Source organism: Callithrix jacchus, chromosome 3 (assembly GCF_049354715.1).
Source record: "Callithrix jacchus isolate 240 chromosome 3, calJac240_pri, whole genome shotgun sequence".
Classification (NCBI taxonomy): Eukaryota; Metazoa; Chordata; class Mammalia; order Primates; family Cebidae; genus Callithrix; species Callithrix jacchus.
The window spans coordinates 157365916-157389985 of record NC_133504.1 but is presented as its reverse complement, the minus strand read 5'-3'; the positions used below and the strand labels follow the sequence as shown (position 1 = coordinate 157389985).

The 24070-nt window shown below is 39.3% G+C and overlaps 1 protein-coding gene across 1 annotated transcript in view; it reads left to right on the top strand.

Annotated features, from left to right (window-relative positions):
• The window catches only part of DTHD1 (death domain containing 1), a 66339-nt gene extending 43945 nt beyond the window's left edge, over positions 1 to 22394 (top strand). The window contains exons 9-10 of the mRNA XM_002745927.7: positions 16979 to 17036; positions 21985 to 22394. Of these exons, the coding sequence (XP_002745973.4) occupies positions 16979 to 17036; positions 21985 to 22307 (381 nt within the window). The 3' untranslated portion in view covers positions 22308 to 22394. The remainder of the gene's footprint in view (positions 1 to 16978; positions 17037 to 21984) is intronic.
• Positions 22395 to 24070: the final 1676 nt, after the last annotated feature.

Below are 24070 nucleotides of genomic sequence, written 5' to 3'. Positions count from 1 at the left end.
TGATATGGCTTCAACACTTTCTTTCTCACTGCATTAAATGACTTGCTGTGTGAAAAGGGGGAAGCAGGCAGATAGTAGTGCAGGAATCAGGTCGTTGGAATTGCCACTTTCAACACTTTGGATTTCGTTACCATCTCACTGCTCTACTAGGGATAATTTTTTTCCTATATCTCTTTTTTTCTAACAATATGAAATACCAAAGCAATTTTGACTAGATAAATGAGACGATCCTGAACCATTCAAAATAGTTACTTCGACAGCATGTTAATTCTACTCAGACTTCCCAGTGGCAGTAATTTTAAAAAATTATATTAGGGTTCAAGGATAAAATGGAACTTATTATGTCATTGCTAGGTATTTTAAAAAGCAGATTGAAAGAGCACACTGGAAAAAAGCCCTATAAGAAAAATCAGGATTTTGTTTTGTTGCGTTGTGTTATTGCTGTGGTTTTTGAGGAAATAGTGGACACATCATGATCAAGTTTTCTGTAACTTAGTGTCATGCTTTCTGCACTAGAGTGAATTCCAGGAACATGTTTGGTGCTTCATGTCCCTTCCTCTATCAATTATAGAAGAAAGCCACTAGGGTTTTAGTAAGTAAAAATATCATGTTAGGTCAGGGGCAGTGGCTCACGCCTGTAATCTCAGCAGTTTGGGAGGTGGAGGCAGGCAGATCACAAGGTCAAGAGATTGAGACCATCCTGGCCAACATGGTGAAACCCTGTCTCTGATAAAAATACAAAAATTAGCTGGGAGTGGTGGTACATGCCTGTAGTCCCAGCTACTCCAGAGGCTGAGGCTGAGGCAGGAGGCGGAGGTTGCAGTGAGCCGAGATGGTGCCACTGTACTCCAGCCTGGTGACCAAACCAGACTCACTATAAAAAAAAAAAAAAAGAAAGAAAGAAAGAAAGAAGAAAGAAAGAAAGAAAGAAGAAAGAAAGAAAGAAAGAGAGAAAGAAAAAAGAAATATTATGTTAATGTTTGTAACCTCTGAAAGCTTCCAAAATCTTCTCTCTCTTTCCAGTGAGAAGGATGGCTGGAGAAGAGAGAACTCTGGGTTTCCATGGGTCTACCTTACACATTATCCTTGTGTCTGCAGTCCTACCTTCCTCTAGGCAATCAGAATGACCTTCAAAGCCACAGTTTTGACCATGTCACTAAGAGGAACATGAGAGGAAAATGAGCAAAGCTGCTTTAGTCAGAAACAAGATCCTGTGTTCTTTTTTTGGAAAGTACTTTGACCACCAGTTTAATGAGAAGAGATTCTTTCCCTTCTCCTCCCCCACCCCTTTCTGGGGCTCCCCTTCCCTTTTCTTTTTCCTCTCCTTCCCTCTTCTCCCCTTATCTCTTCCTCTGCACCCTCTTTTTTTCCTCCCTTCTCCCCTTTCTCCTTCTCTAGCCCCTCCTCCTTCTTCCTCCTTTAACCCTTGGCTTTAAAAGATAAGGTTTTCTCTGCTTAGAGAGCAGTATAACTAAACAGGAATTGGGCACTATATTGTCACAGAGTTTTCAATATTTCTTTTACAAAGGAAGCACACATATTCTTGCCTATCTAAACATATTTACTAATTAAAAAGTCAATAATGTGTATGCATTTATTCTCCTAAAATTATAGCATTTACTAAGTAAAAAAGTATGCTCGTTAGCTGAAACAGATTGTGGTTTATGAACTTCAACCTTCAACTGTTTTGTTTTTATTTTTCTTTCTGTAGATGTATCACATCAGTCAACATGTTAATTAGCAAAGACAAAATGCCTAATACATACAAGATATTGTGTAAGGCCTAAAAAAAAAAAAAGAATATAATAGAAGCCAAAGTTCTAGCTTTCAAGGAAATTACAGTCCAGTTTAGGAAATAATGTTAAAAAACTTTCAAAGTTAAAAAACAAAGCAAGAGATAAATAATAATTGAATACAACGATACAGCAGTAGCAAAAGACAGGAACGGATTGCAAATGAATAGTAAGATATTAAGCGCTAGGGTATTTCAGAGAAGGGGGTAATCCCTGTGGACTGAGGTGACCTGCGGGTTCTTCAGTGAGCAAAGTGATTGCAGAGAATGTTTAGGATCTGGAGAGGAAGAGAGAAGGAGGCAATGAGTTTCACACAAGAGAGACGGCATGAGTAGAAACTTGGAAGTGGCCAAGCACAAGATGTGTTCCCAGAAAGGATGATGAATACACCTGCGTTTCTTCAGGGGAAGATTTGGAAAAGTCGTATTGGAAATAAGTTGGGGAAAGATTATGGAGGGCTTTCAATTCCTTATTTAGGTTAACCAAATGTCTCTGTAATTGTCGTAAGAAAGCTGTCAAAATTCATTTAAAAAATGTGATTGATTTCATGACATAGAGAGTACATGCAAACCAGAGACCCTTAGTGTTTAAGTAAACAAATTAATCTGTCATCTGCTGGCATTCTTGAAACTGGTATGGCCATACTTAAGGATGGAGAAATAGGTATCTGGTTTTTTTATAATTCAGATTATCTTTTATTTTTTTTGAGTCATGGCCCAAGCCATTGGAAAATTTAACCAGGAGAGTGATACAAACAAGTTTTGTTGGCAACATTACTACAACAGCCTATAAGGATAAATTAGAAAGGGAAGAGCTTAGCAATAGTAATAAAAGAGCTATTAAAATAGCCCACAGAAGAGAGGGTGGTAGCCTATGTAAGATCATGACAGGAAGGATAGCAAGAAGAGAACAGAGTTGGAGAGAGATTCAGGATTTGAGATCAACAGGTCTTGGTGATAGAGTGAATGTGTGTGGGACTGGGAGGCAGAAGAATATTGGCAGATAGAGGAAGTTGTGAAGGGGCTTTCCACGGTGGCTCTCAGGACACCGGTTTGAGCTACTTCCCTGTGATGTAATACAGTGTTTGTTGACTTTACTTTGGAAGTGTTGTTTAAACTTGCATTTTTATCTTCAGTCCCCCTAATACTGCCCTAACAAATAGATGAGAGCAACTTTTCCTCAGAGGCCTATCACCAGCCCCTTTATCTGCTTTAGGCTGCCTTACTCACAGTTGACAGGTTGATTTTTCTCAGAAACAAACATGATTTTATCACTCTTCCAAAACTTCTCACTGGATGCCTATTGATCAAAAGTCCAAGGCAGTTACCATGGCGTATAGGGCCCATTACAAACTCCCACAACTCACTGTCACAACATTTTATATTACATTTCCCCTACTAACATATTTTGCTCCGGTTCTACTGAAAGTCTCATTTCTCTCCAAGACTCTTCCCACAGGTTGCTATTGTGACAGCAATGACTCTACACTTAACCCTATTTAGAAGAAGTCTTTAAATTTTCCAGGCAGGATTAGACACTGCACTGTATCTGTAACTAAAGTGCTTTGAATATATATGTATATATATTTGAATATATATGTAAACATATGTTCTATTATACTTTTTATTTATATAAAAATTAGTTATTATATAATAATAACTAATACCTACTAAATTATTTCCTGCTAGTAACTTGATAAAGCATTTACACACATTAACTTATTCATTGGAAAAAAATCCTTAAACAAAGGTTTCTTCATTTAAGAAAGTGAAGCACAGAGAGGTTTTTCCCCAGGGGAAACAGCAGAGCTACTGTTTGAAACCAAGTTTGTCTGATTTCAATGGCAACACTCCTAACATTATACTCTACTGTCTTCTTTTGAGACTGAGTTCCTCAGGGCTCAGAGCACAGCTTATTCAGTTTTGTAATCCCTTCCCGAGGAGGCATTCAGTAATGTTTTGCTGAACTCTTTAATGAATAAATGAAAGCATGCTGGGGAAATTGATAAAGCAATTGAAGGTGGAGTTTTAATGGCTGACAGAAGCTTTACCTGTTTTCCTCCCAGCTAGCAGTTCCATTTAGCAGAAGCCTTTCATGACTTTAAAGGAATGACTAATAGGATTTCACACATTGTGGCAAGACCTGGGAGAGAGACATTTGGTGTATGACTGTCCAGGCCATTCCCAGAAATATTTGATTACTCTTTCTGTTGGAAAAACTATTTCTAGCTATGATCCAAAAGTCAAACCAAAACAAAATATCAGGAATTTTTTTAACCTGCTAGAATAACCTAGAGAGAATTATGCTAAGAGTTAAATAGGCACTTTAACAGGATTAAAGTGGATTGACAAAACCTGTTGGGATTATAATTTAAAAATGGAGGAATAAAGAGAGGAGGCCAATATTAATGCAAGTTCGGGCAATGCTGTATATCTTTCTTTGATTTGTTGAGCTGCTTTATGAAGTAATAATGTCTTCCACATAACTGCATTTATGGGTCAAGGACATCCACTTTTGCCAAAATTACTTGGAATACAGAGCAAAATCAGAAGCATTTTAGTAATCATTGAGATTTATGGAGCACATGCATGTTTGAAGTGCTTTATGTACATTACATCATTTAATCTTCACAGCAATCTCCTGTGGTGCACCTACTTTGCCCATTTAGTAGATAAAAAATGAAAATAGAGACATGCATTTAAAAATCAGATCTATGTATTCCAGACTATCTTTGATAATTTTTCTTCACCACTTCCATATATATTCCATTTATATTTTCTGAATTGTCCAGATCTTTATATCTGTATATCTCACTTTACATCTGTAGCCATTTCTGGATGCCACTTCCTTCTGTCTGTCCCCGCTCCTTAGATTCTTTGGAGTTTGTTCAATTGATCCATCTGGTTACCAGGGGCTTAAAGCTGTCTTCTTTTGTCCAGTCAAGGACTGAGAAATTTATTAATCCCCTCCCTTTGAAAAAACCATAATTAGATTTATGTTATAAGAGAATGATTTTCTAAGAAGTAAGCAATTGAAAAAACAATGAAGAAGCAAAAAACAATGTGATGAGTTTGAAGCAAAGATCTCAGCACTGCTTCTATGAATGATCAGTAGGAAACTGATTTTGTTTCCAAATCTAATTTCTTTATTTACCTTCAAGTGAGACTACTACTGGTCAGCACTTCTTGCTCTAAACTCTGTTCTTATTTTGTTCCACAGCAATTTTACTTCTCTGTGGATTTGTGCTGATTTCCTGACCTCTCTATGTGGAGGTACTTCCTTTTCTTTTGAGGGCCAAACCTTTTTGCCTCGGTTTTCAGGAAGTTCTACACTGACTGTGCAATTATAAGAAAGTTCATGAAGACAACAACAGATTATTGGCAGATGCTGGTTCTGAGGTCTTTTAATTTACTTAATTAGAAAAACCTTGTGTGTATGTGTGTGTGCATGTGTGCATGCATACTTGTGCATGGGTGTGCAGGTGTGCACATAAGCATGCACAAATACTTAAATACACACAAAAATAGAGAAAGTATACAACGAACTTACATGGACTCACCTCCATCACTTTCTGCCATACTTATTTTAGCTAGCACCCTGGTATGGTTGTTTTGTTAGAGTATTTTTAAGCAAATCACAGTTACAATATCATTTTATGTGTAAATACCTCAGAATGCTTCTCTAAGTGTAAAAACTTTAAAAAAAAAGATACATGACTGGGCTGAACACCCAGGTGGCTCAAGCCTATAATCCCAGCACTTTGGGAGGCTGAGGTGGGTGGATCACCTGAGATCAGTAGTTCAAGACCAGCCTGGCCAACACAGTGAAACCCCATCTCTACTAAAAGTACAAAAAATTAATTGGGTATGGTGGTGGGCACCTGTAATCCTAGCTACTCAGGAGGCTGAGGCAGGAGAATCACTTGAATCCAGGAGGCAGAGGTTGCAGTGAGCCAAGATCATGCCACTGCACACCAGCCTGGTCAACAATAGCAAAACTCAGTCAAAAAAAAAAAAAAAAGACACATGACCACAATACTATTGCTATACCCCCCAAAATTAGTAATTACTACTCAATATCAGCTACCACCTAGCCCCTGTTACCTATTCACCTGCTGACTCAATACTTTTTCTTTTTGTAGTTGATTTATTCAAAAACAGGATCCTAACAGGGGCTACACATTGCATGTGGCTTCATTTGTTGAATTACTGATGTAGGCCCTGTCGTTTGTAGACCTTATCTCAGTCAGTTAAGACTTCAGTTAGAGGGTTTAGTTTATTGGCTCAGTTTGCAGGACTTCACAGGAGCAGAGACCATATGAGGAACGAGACTACAAAGTCATTCCTCTCTTATGCTTTACCACCTTCCTTCTGTTCCTCGAGCAAGCCAGACCCTTGTTTTCCCTCTGTGTACCCTTTTCCCACTATGTCAGATCATTTGTCATCTCCTTTGTACCTTTAGAGTGTGTGGCAAATCTAGAGCTTTCAAAGAGCCAGTTAGGAGGGAAGGCTGAACTTTTTGCCGAAACTAAGCTTTGGAATAGAATTTCTATAGCCTTGGATAGTGGTTTTTTTCTTTACCTAAAATTTTTCAGCTCCTGAGTCAGAAGCAGGCTTCCTCGGCCATCTTGATTTTGAATGCTTTGCCACTTCTGAGCAGTTCAGTGTTGTTCTGTTCTAATCACATGGTGACATCAGCTCTTAGCTCATTTTCAGAGCAGAGATGACAGCCATTCCTTGAGCAGGACAGCTCCAGTTTTTTCTGGCTTAAGTTGTGATTTCATGCTCCTTGCATTTGGTTTATGACTTGTCACTCATACCCCTTAAAATGTTATCTGTAGACATTTTGAAAGACAAAAATACTTCTAAGTTTACACTAAATGATATGACTTACAGCAAATAAAAGGGGCGCTTGCTTATCCTGCTGTTTCCCAAATTTTGGAATTGCAGGTGCTTTTTTTAGACTATATACACACCAGGGTTAAATAAAAAGAAATCAAAACAGTGAAACAATGCTCTTTTTTTTTAACTTTTCTCTAATCTGAGTAGATTTCAGGTTGTTGTTAACATGTTTTCACATCTCCTTAACAATTGCAAAGCTTTCTTTCTAAAAGAATGGCTCTTGGTTCAGAGATCTTGGCTGGCAAGAGAATTTAATAATATTGTTATGTTTTAATTGTATTTTTTCAGGTTTTCTTGTGTTTATACAAAAGAAATTATTTTCCCATTTATGATTTAAATAGAAATGTTTCTTTTAAAATGTATTTATATAGGCAACCAATAGTTTTTTAAAATATATTAGGTAATAACTAGTACTATTTTGAGCTCTTATTGCATATGATGCCCTGCTTTCAGATACATGATGTAACTCAACGCCTCCTTCTAATGGCATTGTATATCCTCACTTTTAAAAGGAAGAGACTGAGGCACAAAGGGACTACTTTGCTAAGGTTACAAATTTAATAAATAATATGTTAGGAGTTGAGCTGTTTGCCTCCATCTAATACTACCACCAAGACAGTAAAATTAATACAAATAAATAGTAAGCATAGTGCTGGAAGTACTGAAGTGACTGAGTGGAAAGTTTCACATTACAGCCTTCATGTTACATACAAATTTTAGCTTACAGTTACAAATACAGGATCTGGACTCTTACAGATGCCAGTTTAAATGCTGTATTTGTCATATAGCATGTATGTTTTGGTCAAATAATTTTATCTCTACAAACTTGTTCTCTCATTTGTAAAATAGGCATAATAAAATTACAAGACTCGTGTGTGTGTGTGTGTGTGTGTGTGTGTGTGTGTGTGTATGCTGCTTATGCTGGACTACATACCATATTATACTGTCAAGAGTATATACTTTAAATTTTTAGAGTAATTCCTAGTACATGGCAATTAATTACAAATAGCAGCTGGTATTATTAACTAGAGGCAGTATTATTTATTGTTAGGGCCTCATACAGACCTGAGTTTCCTATTATCTTGGAGAAGTTACATCTGTGAAATGGGGATAATAACACTTCAAACCATTGTTATGGGTTTGCAATGATATAGTTACAAGTACATCCTCCCTCAATACTTATATGAGCTTTTATTCGATTTGTGATTATGTTGAACACATAACCACAGCACAAAGTTTTTATGCTAACATTAACTTTTGTACAGATTACTTTCTTGATCAATATAATGTCTTGCTTGTTTATAATGTAAAATCATTAAGAATTGTATGAGTCATACATCATAAAATTCAGCATATGCTTTACTATTATGCGATAAATGAGCTCAAGTTAAGCAAATGGCCATGCTTACTTAGTTGAAGAGGCCTATATGCAAAATAAATACGAAGTACAGAAAACAGGAAAAGTCAGGACTTATAATACTCTACATGCTTCTGGTAAAAATCCATGCTAAAGATACATGGAAAAAGTGGGCATGGTGGCTCACGCATGTCATCCCAGCACTTTGGGAAGCTGAGGCAGGAGGATCGCCTGAGGTCGGGAGCTTGAGACTAGCTAGACCAACATGGAGAAACCCCATTTCTACTGAAAATACAAAATTAGCCAGGCATGGTGGCACATGCCTGTCATCACAGCTACTCCGGAGGCTGAGGCAGGAGAATTGCTTAAACCCAGGAGGTAGAGGTTGTGGTGAGCCGAGATCATGCCACTGCACTCCAGCCTGGGCACAAGAGCAAAACTCCATCTCAGTCTAAAAAAAAAAAAAGATACATAGAACAATGCTACTTACATATACTTAGTCTATTGTTAATCCTATTATTTTACCTATATGTTGTCTTTTAGTAACAAAATAAAAGACTTATTTACCAGAAATATCCTACAGTAAGTATGTGGGAATGGGAGGAGTGTGGGGTTAGGTGGCTGGATGAAGGAGTTGTTGCCACAGATATCACAATAATCGTCTCTTAGAATGTCTTCATGCATGAGTGCCCTAGGGTAAATAATAAAAATTAACAACAACAGTGTGTCATTTTCTTTATCTGACTGTATAAAATTGATGCTCAGCTATAAGGCTATGTGGCATCCATGCTATATAGTGCTAAAAGTTTCAGAAAATTCTTAGTGTGTTACTTTACACAAAAATTTTCTCTGCACTAGAGTCCCCAAGAACTGGATAACAGTAGAAATTAGAGAGGACAAACTCAACAACTTATTTCTTCATCTGCCAAATGGCAATAGTATTGTTTTGGTTGCCCTTGAAATTAGTGACCATACAAGGCACAATTAAAAATAGGAAATTCTGGCTGGGTGCAGTGGCTCATGCCTGTAATCTCAGCACTTTGGGAGACTGAGAAAGGTAGATCACCTAAGGTCAGGAGTTCAAGGCTGAGCCAGGAGAATCACTTGAATCCAGGAGGCAGAAGTTTCAGTGAGCGGAGAACACATCATTGCACTCCAGCCTGGGTGACAAGAGCGAGACTCCCTCTAAATAATAATAATAATAATATTGCTCCAGTATTCAAAGGCAGCATTTTGTTTTTCTGCTTAGCTCTTCAAAATATGTGTAAAATGGAGGGAAGGATTTATGATTTTCCTGATGTTCCCCTTTTCTGTCACCTTAGGTTTTACTGGGTATCACGAGGATCCTCATTATCTTTGCTGTGCTCCCTATGATAACCCGTGTTCATTCTTTGCAGCTGGGAAGACAGAATGATGATGTGGTATCACCAAACAAATCAGCTCTAAAGCCAGCCCACAATGGCAATTGTCTTACTGCTGCATTGTCTTTCGCTCTTGTTTTCATGCACATGTTTCTACAGTGACATCAGCGTAGTCAGTGCCAGTACGACTCCCTGAAAGCACATTACAGTGAGGGAGAGTCCTGGCCAAGGCTGAAGCATTGAGCTTCTTTCCAGGCCCAAGCACTGTCAGACACTAGCATGCTTAGCTCTCAACCAGGAGGCTTGATTACTCTTGATTCTTGATATTGCATCTATCACAGAGGAAAACAGTAAGAGCTGTCCATCTTCCACTGAATTTTTTTTTTTTTGAGACCATTTTGCTCTTTGACCATTTTTGAGACCGTTTTGCCCAGGCTGGAGTGAAATGGCGCAATCTTGGCTCACCGCAAACTCTGCCTCCCAGGTTCAAGCAATGCTCCTGTCTCAGCCTCCTGAGTAGCTGGAATTACAGGCATGTGCCACCACGCCCAGTTAATTAGTGTTTTTAGTAGAGATGGGGTTTCTCAATGTTGGTCAGGCTGGTCTCAAACTTCTGACCTCAGGTGATCTGCCTGCCTCACCTCCCAAAATGCTGGGATTACAGGCATGAGCCACCACACCTGGCCCCCAAGTTCTTTTTTTTGATTTTCATTTTTTTAATGAAAGGCAGATGAGATAACCAAGGAGAAATAATTTTTATATAACTCAGATTTGAGCTCAGGCTCAATTCTGAGAGTTCCAGACATGCCTCATAAGTGTGCAGATAAATAACCAGCCTAGAAAGTTATTTGCATGAAAGCTGAGGTATTCCTCTGGTAAGAAATTAACTTGAGTTTCAGAAATAACTGGGTATATGAGATATGACTTGACAGAATTCATTATGTAGGGGAGTCAGGATGGTTTTACCTAAAAATGTGTCCCCATATTTTATAAACTTAGCATATAAATTTATAAAATGTGAAAGCTCTAGCAACACAGGCCAGCAGGTGTTTAGAGTTGAACACTGCAGCTACTGCTAAAATCTACCTCCCCGTTCCACTCCTTGGATGCATGATTATGTCCAAAGGAAAGAAAGTTTTAATTAAAAAAATACAAGGCTTATTTTATTGAGCTCTGTGGCATACCAGGGCACAGCCAATATTACTTTAATGTCATGTGACATGAGGGACACAGTCAATATTACTTAAATGTCATGTGACATGTGGGGTAGGAAGCTACTTCCTTCATCCTATCATGTTTTACCACACAGCTCAAAAAGGGAGAGCTTAGGGTGGCCACTAACAGAGAATTGCTTTGCTTGGGAGAGAAGCAGGAGGAGAGACTAAAAGCTCCATATAGAGCAGATGCAGATGTATCACTGTTGGTGGGACCCAGCAGAGCAGCAGTGGGGCAGCAGCTCTGTGAATCTGTGGAAGCCACATATGTCAGCTGATGGTTTCTACCTGTCCTTCAGTTTTGCTATATGGCACCATGAGAGCAAAACTGAAGGACAGGTAGAAACCATCATGGCACACTACATGGTGATGGGTGCATGGGGAGAAGCTGCTGTGCCCACAGAAGGAGTGTGGAGGGCTGCATGGTCCAACTGAGCATTGAGGGGCACCTAGTGGAATGATGTGGATACCAAGAGAGTAAAGCTCATGGAACTGCCAGAAATACTTGAGAAGACTTTGCCAGAAACTGGAATTTCTGCATGAAGTGGGCTCCAGAGTTAAGTCATCTGTGTGATACCTGTGAGGTAATTTATGATGTTACTTAAGAGCAATTCATATTTTTATTACAGTAACCCTGTAGATTTAGGTAAGTTGAAGCAATCCAAAATTTACTTTTGTCTGAATGTGATATTAGAAATCTTCATCACTTTTTGGATAAAGATATTTCTTTCATTCCTTCATGCATTTATTGGGATACATTTGTAGAGGTGTTAATTGATAATTCATGTAGAAACCCTACATGACACTTGATTGAATTTTTCTATGTGCAGTCACCCAGCCTCAGCATCATAAGCACTCAATTGCTTATTCCAAATGTGGCCTTATCTGAGACCAACTGAATCAAAGTGTGAGCTTCCCTTTTTTGCCTTTTTCTCAAGATTTATTGTTAGGAAGACTTTGAGAACCACTGCATTCTTTTCCTTCCTTCCTTCCTTCCTTCCTTCCTTCCTTCCTTCCTTCCTTCCTTCCTTCCTTCCTTTCTTTCTTCCTTCCTTTCTTTCTTCCTTCCTTCCTTCTCTCCCTCCCTTCTTTCTTTCTTTCTTGACAGTCTCACTCTGTCAGGTGCAGTGAGTGGCAAAATCTCGGCTCACTGGAACCTTGGCCTCCTGGGATCAACCAATTCACTGGCCTAAGCCTCCTGAATAGCTGGGACTACCGGCATGTACCACCACACCTGGCTAATTTTTGCATTTTTAGTATAGACGGGGTTTCACCCAAATGGGCCAGGCTGATCTTGAACTCCTGACCTCAAGTGATCCACCTTCCTCAGTCTCTCAAAGTGCTGGGATTACAGGCATGAGCCACCATGCCTGGCCCACTGCTTAATTTTACCAGCAAATAGAAGACTAAACCGCTTGTGTGAGAATGGTAGGCAGGGTATAAGGCATGTGTTTTTAAAAAAGCGGCAAAGATCTGAAATGTTTTCTGTAGGAAATGGTGGAAGAAATTTTCGTGTATACATAAAAACCTTGCTGGGCAGATGTTGTGCACAGCTGAAACTGCTGACCTTAAATGTATGATGATAACAATCCTTGCAACTTTCTATGGAGGGCCCTCTGGCTATTAGTATTAATTAAAGGTATGATGTACTTAACATGTAGCAAAGGTAAGTACTAATATAAAAGAAGATGCAGAAGATGACACAATAAATCACTGAAGGCCTAATTGGGGAGGGAAACAACACATATGAATGGCATTAACAACAACGTAATGTTATTAGATCACCTGTGTGATAGTATAGTGCATAAATTCCCAAATAGGAAACTAATTGGTAAAAGAGGTAGAATGTCACCAGTTCCTTGAAAATATGGTGTTGGGGTCCAACAGGCAGACCCATATCCAATGATGGATGAATAAATTCACTCAGACACAAATTCTCAGTAAAAGAGTGGCTTGGGATGTTTACGCCATTCACCAGAAGGAGTTAATGGCCACCGGCCAGCTGGTACTCTAGGCATTTATTTAGTATAGGTTTAATAACAGAGGCTCTGAGCCAACACACTTATGGATAATGATTAAAGGCCAGGTTCTGAGGCCTAAAGCAAACACCATTTGTGGTGATAAATCTGGTTGCCCTTTCCCTAAGAGAACCATCTGGTCTACAAAGATTAAAGGTTAGTTTTAGGACAAATGAATAAACAAGTAATTCAGATAAACTCCCCCACATTCCCTAGTTATTCCCTAGTTATTTGCTTTTCTTTATCAACTAAAGGTAAAGTGGATTAGGCTGCCTTGGGCTGAAACTTCCACTGAAACTATGCAAACTTCTCAGCCTTTAAAGGTTTGTGACTATATTATACAATTTTACAATCTCTCCTACCATCCTGAGTGAACCCCCATATCATGGCAGGATTTGAAGGGGTGTATCATTTAAATATAGAGAAGATATTATAATGTGAATATAAGTTTTTTAATCTTTTTCTGAAAGGAGGTGTCTCACTCTGTCATGAAGGCTGGAATGCAGTGATGCAATTTCACTTCTGCCTCCTAGGCTCAGGTGATCCTCCTACCTCAGCCTCCTGAGTAGCTAAGACCAAAAGAATAAGCCACTATGCTTGGATTTTTTTTTTTTTTTTTTTTTTTTTTTTTTTTGTTGTAGCGATAAGTTCTTGCTATGCTGCTCAGGCTGGTCTCAAACTCCTGAGCTAAAGCTATCTTCCTGCCTCTGCCTCCCAAAGTGCTGGGAGTATAAGCATGAGCCACTGCACCCAGCCAATAAAATATTTTTTACTGCTTTGTGTATACAACACCTTATCTACTATAATGACAAACATACGGGAATGAGATATACTTTCTTAGCCCTCAAAAATGTTAAGTCTATTGAGTAAAGGCAAGACTGGTAATGGTTGGATCTTAGAGCACCGAAAAGCCCCAAGGAGGGTAAACTTTTGGAGGTTCCTTGGGAAATAACCCTGGGTAATTGAGTAGATGTAACCAAGTCCAGTTTGTTGGGTTGCCTACAAAAATATCAAACTTTTACACATATGAGTTCGAGTAAAAAGATGGCTTAATTCGCTTTAAGAATTCAATAACAGGGCTATAATTAGGTAGCAAAAACCAAAGGAATCCTAACAATCATGGTTATAAAACTCAAGACACTTATACCTCTTTCTGGTGTAGGTGCCTGTCTTTGGTTTCAATTTTTTAAATGACTTCTAAAGAGTTGAGGCTTGCATTGTGCTTAGCAGCATAAATATGACACATCTGTACATATCTGAATTGTTTAGATTTTTATACTGATGTCCCCAGGAGGCTTATAGTTTGGGGAAAACTACCACATAAGCCCAACTATACCCATTTAAATTTGGATTGTGTAGCAAGGAATCAGTGTATAGAGAGCCAGAGAACTACATTTAAATTTGTCCAGCATTTATCTTGAGTTGACATGTTGCAAGTGGCATTTAAGATACTGTAGGTGGGAAATTAAAATATGCAGTATTAACATAAAAACAGATGACTTGAGAGGAGTAAGAAACATTACTTTAACAAATAGAACCTGAGAAAATGTAATCAAATGGCACCTTTTGTTGTTGTTGTTGTTACTGTTGCTGTTGTTTTGAAGGAAAGCAGTTTTGCTCACTAAATGCTAGCACTTGGGGTAATGGTCAAGCTAATGCCTTCAGTAGACCACTGCAGCATTTTGGGCTGAGCGAAGGAGTTTAAGAAGGAAAAGTGTGGAATACATGTGGGAATTGTGCAGGAGGGTGCAGGCCTGTGTGTCTTGTTCTAATGGCTATCTTGAGTCATCACCCATCTGGAGGTCCAGTTTGTGTCATCCTGACTTCAGTCTGGTAGTGATGGGCTGTTTGTAACTCCCCCTAAGTGGGAGGATTTCAGAGTGTGGTCTCTCTGCCTAGTTTGTTTCAAAATTGGCCCCTGGACTTTCTAAGCAAGCACATAATTAGATAAGCAAGCATGGTTCACAGAGTGCCTGGCAAGGGAGAAACAAATAGTTTCAAAGTGTATTTCAAGGCTAAAAGCGACAAAGGAAAAAAAGTTTTAAAATGCATTTTAAGGCTGGGATACTCAGTTACAGAGTTAGATTTGGAAAACTGTGGAAAAGAACCTCCAACTAACAACCAAGTAAGAGACAGAGAAGTGCCTTGAAAAGCATCTTTTGATTGGAAAGAGGCAAGAAAGGAAAATGGGGGGAAATTAGAGCTGTTTCTGCTAAGGAAGGCATCCAGCCAGCCACTCAGGGATGCTGGGAACCTGAGAGGGAAGACTGCAGGAGGCCAAATGTTGGCTGACTGTTCTGCTTGTAGCTGACCCTGAGCACGAAGGAGGTTCAAAAGATGGTGTACAAAGCGAAAAGAGTGCACAGACCAAAATCAAGCAAAAAAGGCTGGGGGCAGGGAGAGGAGAAAAATGGAAAGGAGAAGAAGGCAACACTGAAAATCCTTGATGAAGGGGCCACATAGGAGACCAACACAGTGCCTGTAAGTCTAATAAGGGCCTGAGCTACACCAATTCACTGATTCTATGGTAGTTTATCAGGTGAAATACTTGACTTGCATTCTCATGTACGTGAAAAAGAATTTTAAACACTGAAACCACTCTCTGTGCATCAAAATGCTATGAGACATCTGTGAGCAAAGAGTTATGGAGTGGGAAGAACTACTGATAAAAAGAAAAGTCTCAGTATGTATCTCTTGTCCAAAGCCATGTGCCCTTTGATGGGAAAGATACAATCTGCTGCACTATTTAAACTGGTATTTCTCTCTCAGTATTTTAAGGGATTCAAACACATATGCCTTGAAAATTATATGCACTTATTTTGCAGTGCTATAGTATAATAATATACTTCAATTTATGCTATGTTTTTACATTTTTTTCCATTCAAACTTCTTAACAAAAATTGTATATGCTTCCATGTTTATGTAATATTTGTGATAAGAATGCCTATAAAATATGATATTCAGATTCAACTAACTTGCATTACAGTGATCAGTGGGAACCAGTGTGCTACTCATTAACATGTAACACTTACATCATCCTTGTATCATTGCTGTGAAATAAGCTTTAAAAAATGTTTTGACATACAGTAATTATAGATTCACAAGAAGTTGCAAAATATAGTACAGAGAAGTTCAATGTAATCTTTACCCAGATTTCCTCAGTGGTTGTATTTTAGATAACTACAGCAAGATATCAAAACCAGGAAGTTGACACTGATACAATGTGTATGTCTAGTTTGATGGCATTTTCTCAGGTGTAGATTTATGTAACCACCACATTCAAGATATAGAACTATTCCATTACCGCAAAGATCTCTTCTGTGCTACCTCACCCATTCCCCCACCATCAGTAACCCTTGGCAACCACTAATCTGTCCTGCATCTTTATAATCTTTTAATTTCAAGAATATAATATAATCAGAATAAATAATGTTTTGAGACTAGAATATTTTTCTTGGCATCATGCCCCGAGGCCCTTGCAAATTGTCCCAAGTATCAACATTTTTTTTGTTTTATTACTGAGTAGTATCCTATGATGTGGATATTCTATAGTTGTTCAACTGTTTATCTACTGAAGAACGTTTTAGTTGTTTCCAGGTTTTGGTTAATTCAAATAAAGAGGCTATGAACATTTGTGTACAATGCTTTGTGATGTAGGCATTCATAAAGACATTTTGGGGCTGAGGCTGAACATTTAAATAAATTCTCTGAAGTGCAATGTTACTCAGCCACTGGCTAGGCATCAGAACCCAGATAATTTTATTTTATCTCATGTGCTATCTCCACAATGTCATATTACCTGAGAAAAAACAGTTATGCAGACATAGTAGGAAGATAGTAAAATATATATATTTACTTCTTGATAAAATGTTGATTTTTGAATACGATCTGCTCACTGGTTTGATTGTTTTTAACCTATTAGGTGTCAGGTTCTGTGCTTAGTGTTGAAGCAAAGTGTCTGCCCCACAAAAGGTTTTACAAAATACAAAATACCATCTTTATAGCATCTTGGTAGCTTGCTGTATGCTAGTTGGTTTAACAGTTTTAAATTTTAGTTGGAAAAATGTTCATTTACAGTTAATCTGAATGCTACAATAATATTTAAATGTGTTGTCTGAAATTTAAATGTGCTGAAATATTTGGGTTAATAGACTTTGCTTTATCTTAGGAAAACAATCGCTGAGCATGTATGCACAAATACAGTATTTAATTTTGCAAGGTATGCAATTCAGTATTTCTTCCAAATAGAGATGTGGTTCAGCTGAATTTTTGTTGTAGCTTATTCACAAATTAATTCCTTCTTCTGTTTATTTTGTGTTCCTTTCCCCCAATAGCATAAGAAATTAATCAACCGTCCACAGAGTACCAAAAGAGTTTCTAAGGATCCTCTAGGTGAGGAATATTTGCTTTGTCATTATTATAGTGTTTCCCCTCCTCACTTATATGGTATATGTGTGTGAATCATTTTATAAAAAGGAATGGAGAAAGTGACTTTCCAATTAAATAATCATTGACTTTATTGGCCTAATAAATAGGTATTTCCTGGGAAGTTATGCACAAATTAACTAAACTAGCATTTTCTAATCTACATGTAATTAAAGTTGAGTTGAAATCTAAAGGAAATGTGAATGTTAAAGAATTTTATTTTATTCATATGACTAGCAATTGCTTAGTTTATTAAATAGATGACTATACTTTGAGCTGAAATGTTGACTTTTAAGTTGTAAATCTTAAAGTGTGGTTAACTCAAATCAATATGTGAAGTCAATCAATTTGAATTGAGGTATATATTGGCATGAAACCACAAGACACATTTAATATTTGTCTGTCATTACACATAATTGAATAACATAATGCTACAGGTTTCAGGGTATAATTGGAAACTTTTATTCTACTTTAGCCTTTGAAAAATTTTATGTTGTGATGTTAACAGCTACTAATGTGATAATTTATTGGTCTTCAAAAGACATCAACAAGGATGTTCTTACTAGTGCATCAGGCCCACTATGGATGATACAGAATTCCAATCAGGGATTGCCCTTATGGATTAATACAGAAAATGTTCAGGTCTTACTAAACTCCATTAGGCATAGCATAGACTAAACTCCACATTATAAACTGTCAGGGATAAATAAACTGTGTTTAAAAAAAGAGCAGATGATATATAATACAACAACAGCAAAAGATTAAAGCTTTGCAAGTTTAATAATGCTGTTAACCTTTGAAGAATTTGATGGCCAAATAGAAGCATAATCACTGCCATCATCAACAGTCACTGGAGAAAACAAAGGGTAGAAGGATCCTTCTTACGGGTACTAGGAAGTTCTAGTTTATTACACAGGTTGGGAGATATTTGCTCTCACACGAATCCTCCCACATGACCAATACATCAGAACTGCTGTAGAAGGGATGCTGGTAGATGAGGTTAGACATTTTGAGTGGGAGAAAACTCTGAAAAGTTTGAAATGCCAAGTAAAGAAGTTTAGACAATAGGAAGACCTTACAGTAAATTTGTTAACAAGTGATTGACAAGATCAGATTAGACTTTTAAGTGATCCAAAACTGACAGCAGGGATACAAGTTAGAATCCTGGTTCCTGTAACAGTCAAGCAAGAAGCTAGGTAGGACATGGTTAAGACTGAGTCAGGGGCAGGCGGGGTGGCTCACACCTGTAATCCCAGCACTTTGGGAGGCTGAGGCTGGTGGATCATGAGGTCAAGAGACCATCCTGGCCAACATGGTGAAGCCCCATCTCTACTAAAAATACAAAAAATTATCTGGGCTGGTGGCACGTGCCTACAGTTCCAGCTACTCAGGAGCCTGAAGCAGGAGAATCACTGGAACCCCGGAGGCAGAGGTTGCAGTGAGACGAGATGGCACCATTGCATTCCAACCCTGGCAACAGAGAGAGACTCCCTCTAAAATAAATAAATAAATAAATAAAAACAGGCCGGGCGCGGTGGCTCAAGCCTGTAATCCCAGCACTTTGGGAGGCCGAGGCGGGTGGATCATGAGGTCAAGAGATCAAGACCATTCTGGTCAACATGGTGAAACCCCGTCTCTACTAAAAATACAAAAAATTAGCTGGGCATGGTGATGCGTGCCTGTAATCCCAGCTACTCAGGAGGCTGAGGCAGGAGAATTGCCTGAACCCAGGAGGCAGAGGTTGCGGTGAGCCGAGATCGTGCCATTGCACTCCAGCCTGGGTGAAAAGAGTGAAACTCCGTCTCAAAAAAAAAAGAAGATTGAGTCAGCTAGGTAGGAAAGTAGAGCAAATATTTGAGATGCTTAAAGTTAGGAACATCAGGACTTGAGTGCAGGGGATAAGAAATAGGCTTTGAAAATGTGAATAACATCACATGTCTCAGCTTGCTCAGCTGAGTGGTCTCATTAACTAAGAAAGTGAATAGAGTGAAGGAAGATTGAGTAGTGAGAAGGAAAGGCTATCACTGGTTATCTTGATTTTAGAAATATGACATTTGTATTGGCTATAATGTACATTGATAGAGATAATTAGAAGATGAATATTGTGAGTGCTATTCCAGGATTTAAGAGAACAATGCCAAAAGATTAAGACTGGGTAGATCTAGGATATTTCACATAGTTAATGGCAATGGTAATGTCAGTAAGAGTTGATGCATTCATTGAGGGGAGAGGACAGAAACAGAAGAGGCTTGAGATAGGATGTAGTAATGTGGCAGTATTAGGAGGAAGACAGTTAGCAGAGGGAAAAGAATATGGGAAGGAAGACAGCTGGCAGAAGGCAAGAGAGGAAGGAGAAGAACCACAGCAGGCCAGGAAAGGTGTAAAATGCTCCATGGAAGTCAGAGAAGACGCAGGCCAGGACCCAGTCAAGTAAATAATAACTAGGAAGCCTCTCAGAAGATTGGAAAGAAAGGCTTCGATAGAATTTTGAAGAAGGGCACAGAACCCTAAAGCAAAGGTTTAAGTAGTGAGTCCATAGTGAGGAACTTAAGATCTCAAGTTTACATTAGACATTAAAAGAATATGTGGTTAAAAGAAGGAAAGAAATAGCACAATAGCTTGATGGCAGTAGCAAGGGAAGAGGAGGCCTGAGAGTGTTTGTAGGAAGTAAGAAAGGAGCCTTGGTGAGGAGGAGATTAAGGGACAGGTGTGAAGGGAAAATACTTGATGAAAAATGGTGGGAGGGATGGAATCCAGCAAACACACAGGAGTGAGATTTTGTAGGAAAGTCATTTTGAAATGAAAACCAAGGAGAACGCAGGTCAAATGGCTTTGGGTAAAGTAGGAGAAGCAGACATTGGCTGATTGAAACAGAATGAGAGTGAGATTGGGGCTAAAGAATGGGAGAAAAGATGCATGCCATTGTTATGAAAAAATTTATATTGAGTTTAGAAAATTTATTTTTAACAGATTTTCAAGAAACTAAGGGCTCAAATGGTATAAAATAGCTTACAGTTTGTTGATCACATTCAACATATTTCATAACCTCAGGCAGCCCAGGTAATTGAATGCAATCTGAATAATGCAAGATTCAGACTGACAAATTGAGAACAATGAAAACTGAAAAAGGCAATAGGATTTTAAGGTGGATGCAAGACCACCGTTGATGTGCACAGTTGATCACTAGGAGCAGTGCAGGTACACAGATATGGGAGACCCTGCAGAGGTGATTGAATGACTGGGGGGCACCAAGGAATCATTATCTTGGTGATGGTGGCACAGAGCATATTGAGCAGAAGCAAAGGAATAGAAACCATGGAATAAGTTTAGGAGGTGGAGGTCAGCAGTAATATTAAGGGGCTGAAGCCTTGCAGGTAGAATAACTCTGGCTGAGTATGAAACATGAAGATTGACCATGAAAGTCAGTTTCTAGTTTGGAGTCATGAGACAGGTCATTGGAGCTGACAAGATTAAAGAGCCATATGATCTGGGTAAGAGGTGTGAATGATTATCAGCAGGGCTGCTGATGAAGGTGCCTACAGAGGGTTGCTGATGATGTGGATGGGAAGAGAAAAGTCTGCCCAGATGGCATGGACTTCAAAATGAATGCATTGCATGAAGGTAGCAGAACACTGGCTTGAAAGTGACGATGGAGAACAAGGAAGAGCTGGCCCCTTTTCCTCGTTTGCACAGAAAGGTGACTTTATATTGTAAAATCAGGGTGCAACTTACAGGAGTGGGTAGGAGGAAGAAACAGATGAGTAACAGAAGGCAGATAGAATACACCAGACCAGGGAAAGTGGTGCAGAGGGGAGCATGAGAGTGGCAGAAAGTGGCTATGATGCAGGAGAGGGCTGGAAGGTGAAAGGAGAGATAGTAGGGCACAGAGGTTTTATTCAGAGTTATGGATCTAAATTACATATCAGTAATATCCATAACAACAGGTCAACAGGAGTCAACAGAGAACGGCCTAGTGGAAAGTGCTGGTGTAAAAGATCTTCCACAGAATTGTCTTTGGGTGGCAGATCGTGGCTTGTGTTTGTGTGTGTTTGTGTGAATGTGTGTATACTTAGGGATGTGTGTGAGGATTGACTAGCTACTGGTATTATTTATGCATCAGATTATTACTAATAAGGAGAAATACGTTTTGAACCTAAAAAAGACCCTTTAAAATCAGTGCTACTCAGCCAGGTGTGGTGACTCACACCTATAATCCCAGCACTTTGGGAGGCCAACGCGGGTGGATTATGGGGTCAAGAAATCAAGACCATCCTGGTTAACATGGTGACATCCCATCTCTACTAAAAGTACAAAAATAATTAGCTGTGCATGGTGGCACACACCTGTAATCCCAGCTACTCAAGAGGCTGAGGCATGAGAATCGCTTGAACTCAGGAGGCAGAGTTTGCAGTGAGCTGAGATTGTGCCATTGCACTCCAGTCTGGGCAACAGAGCATGACTCAGTCTCAAATCACACACACACACACACACACACACACACACACACACACACCAGTGCTGACTGGGGACCTTAGCACCAGTATCTTCTGGTAGCTTGTTAAAAATGCCAAGTTTGCTCTGCCCACCCCACCCTTCCCAGTTTTGCTCAATTAGATTATGTAGAGCAGAACATGAAAACCATTTTAATATGCCCTCTTGGTTCTCAGGTATATTAAAATTTCAGAAGCATTTTAAACTCTCTGCAATAGCTAGGACCCTCAGGAGATGATCCTAGAATGCCAGGGATTCAGAGGCTTTTGGCTAGGCTTTTGCTCTAGGTAGTCCCGTATCGCTGCACTGCCCCAAGGCCAAACCAAAGAGCAGGGAGACTTCCTATAAACAGGTGTGGAAGGGTAGATCCATGCCTCTCCCAAGAAAGAGTCTTAACCCTGCATCTTCCTCGTGTGCCTAACAGAAGCCCTCTGGGACAACTTGCTGCATTGGCTGGCTGAGGAGCTCTCAGAAGAAAACGCTGAATCTCTTTCCTCAACTCTCCCTCTGCGCCATAGCACCATTCAGCTCATCAAACTCAAGAACCCTGCTGATCTCACAGAACAGATCCATGAGTTTCTTTGCTTCTGGAAAAAATCGCTTCCAACTTTTACTGACAAATCTCGCCTCCTGGCTCGACATCTCCGCAAGATTGGCAGGAGTGATCTTGCAGAAGAGCTCAAATTCAAGTGGGAAAATAAAGTGTTCACTGCACCACATGAGTGGTTTGATGTAGCAGCTGAGTAAAAGCCTGATTACTCTTCCTCTACCCCTAGGAAAAGGCACATGGTAGGTTTTCTTTTCTTTTTTTTTCTTTCTTTTTTTTTTTTTGAGACAGAGTTTCGCTCTTGTTACCCAGGCTGGAGTGCAATGGTGCAATCTCGGCTCACCACAACCTCCACCTCCTGGGTTCAGGCAATTCTCCTGCCTCAGCCTCCTGGGTAGCTGGGATTACAGGCATGTGTCACCATGCCCAGCCAATTTTTTGTATTTTTAGTAGAGACAGGGTTTCACCATGTTGACCAGGATGGTCTTGATCGCTTGACCTCATGATCCACCCGCCTCGGCCTCCCAAAGTGCTGGGATTACAGGCTTGAGCCACCGCGCCCGGCCGGTAGGTTTTTAAGATTGTTTCTGTTAACATTTTCCTAGCAGTTTCCAAATAATATTATTTGAAGTCGGTTTATTTAATGATGTGCTATTGAAAAATCAGATGCGGCCGGGCGCGGTGGCTCAAGCCTGTAATCCCAGCACTTTGGGAGGCCGAGGCGGGTGGATCACGAGGTCAAGAGATCGAGACCATCCTGGTCAACATGGTGAAACCCCGTCTCTACTAAAAATACAAAAAATTAGCTGGACATGGTGGCGCGTGCCTGTAATCCCAGCTACTCGGGAGGCTGAGGCAGGAGAATTGCTTGAACCCAGGAGGCGGAGGTTGCGGTGAGCCGAGATCGCGCCATTGCACTCCAGCCTGGGTAACAAGAATGAAACTCCGTCTCAAAAAAAAAAAAAAAAAAAAAAAAAAAGAAAAATCAGATGCGACAAATGGAAAAGCACTGATCGAACAATAGAAGGCATTCCTGGGTGTGAGCACTCCTCTGTGGTTGAGTGATTATGTTTCGCAACCATGACTGTCGAGTGTGGCTTCACTGGCTTCACTTAACAGCATTTGTAATTGAGTTTGGCCTGTTTATATTTTAAAAGCTGAGTATGAAGAAAAGATCTGATATATGTAATTACTTATTAATTGCTATCTATATAAAATTAAGTGAGTTTTCTATGACTTCAAGTGTGACTCAAGAAAAATATTGGAGATAGTTCTCCATCAATTTAGAAAGACTGTTTTGCTAAGGGTAAGAATAGGCCCACAACACAGCCTCAGAAGATCCTGATGACATGTGCCCAAAGTGGTTGAGGTACAGTTTGCTTTTATGCATTTTAGGGAGGCATAATACATCAATCAATACATGTAAGATATATGTTGGTTCAATCTGGAAATGTAGAACAACTCAAAGATGGGGCTTCCAGGTCATAGGTAGATTAAAAGATTCCTGATTGGCAATTGATTGAAATAGTTATTATCTAAAGACCTGGAATCCATAGAAGGGAAATGTCAGGGTTATGATAAGGAGTTATGGAAACCAAAGTATTATCATGCAGATGAAGCCTCCAGGTAGCAGGCTTCAGAGAGAATAGATTACAAATATTTCTTATGAGACTTAAGGTCTGTTGATGTTTATGCTGGTCAGCTTCTCCTGAATTCCAAAAAAAGGAGTTTTTCAGGATAACTATGGATTGCCCTTAGCTGACAGGAGGGGCTTGTTCAGTTAGTTGAGGGGCTTAGAATTTTGTTTTTGGTCTACTCAGACAACCAATTCAATTTACATAGATACAATGGAGCCTACAGTAAAGAATACAAAATAAATTGGGCTGAGACACTTGATGTCAGTGATAATAAGTCACATAAAAAAAACTTTTCTAAGCTCGAAAAAAATTAAAAATAGAATAAC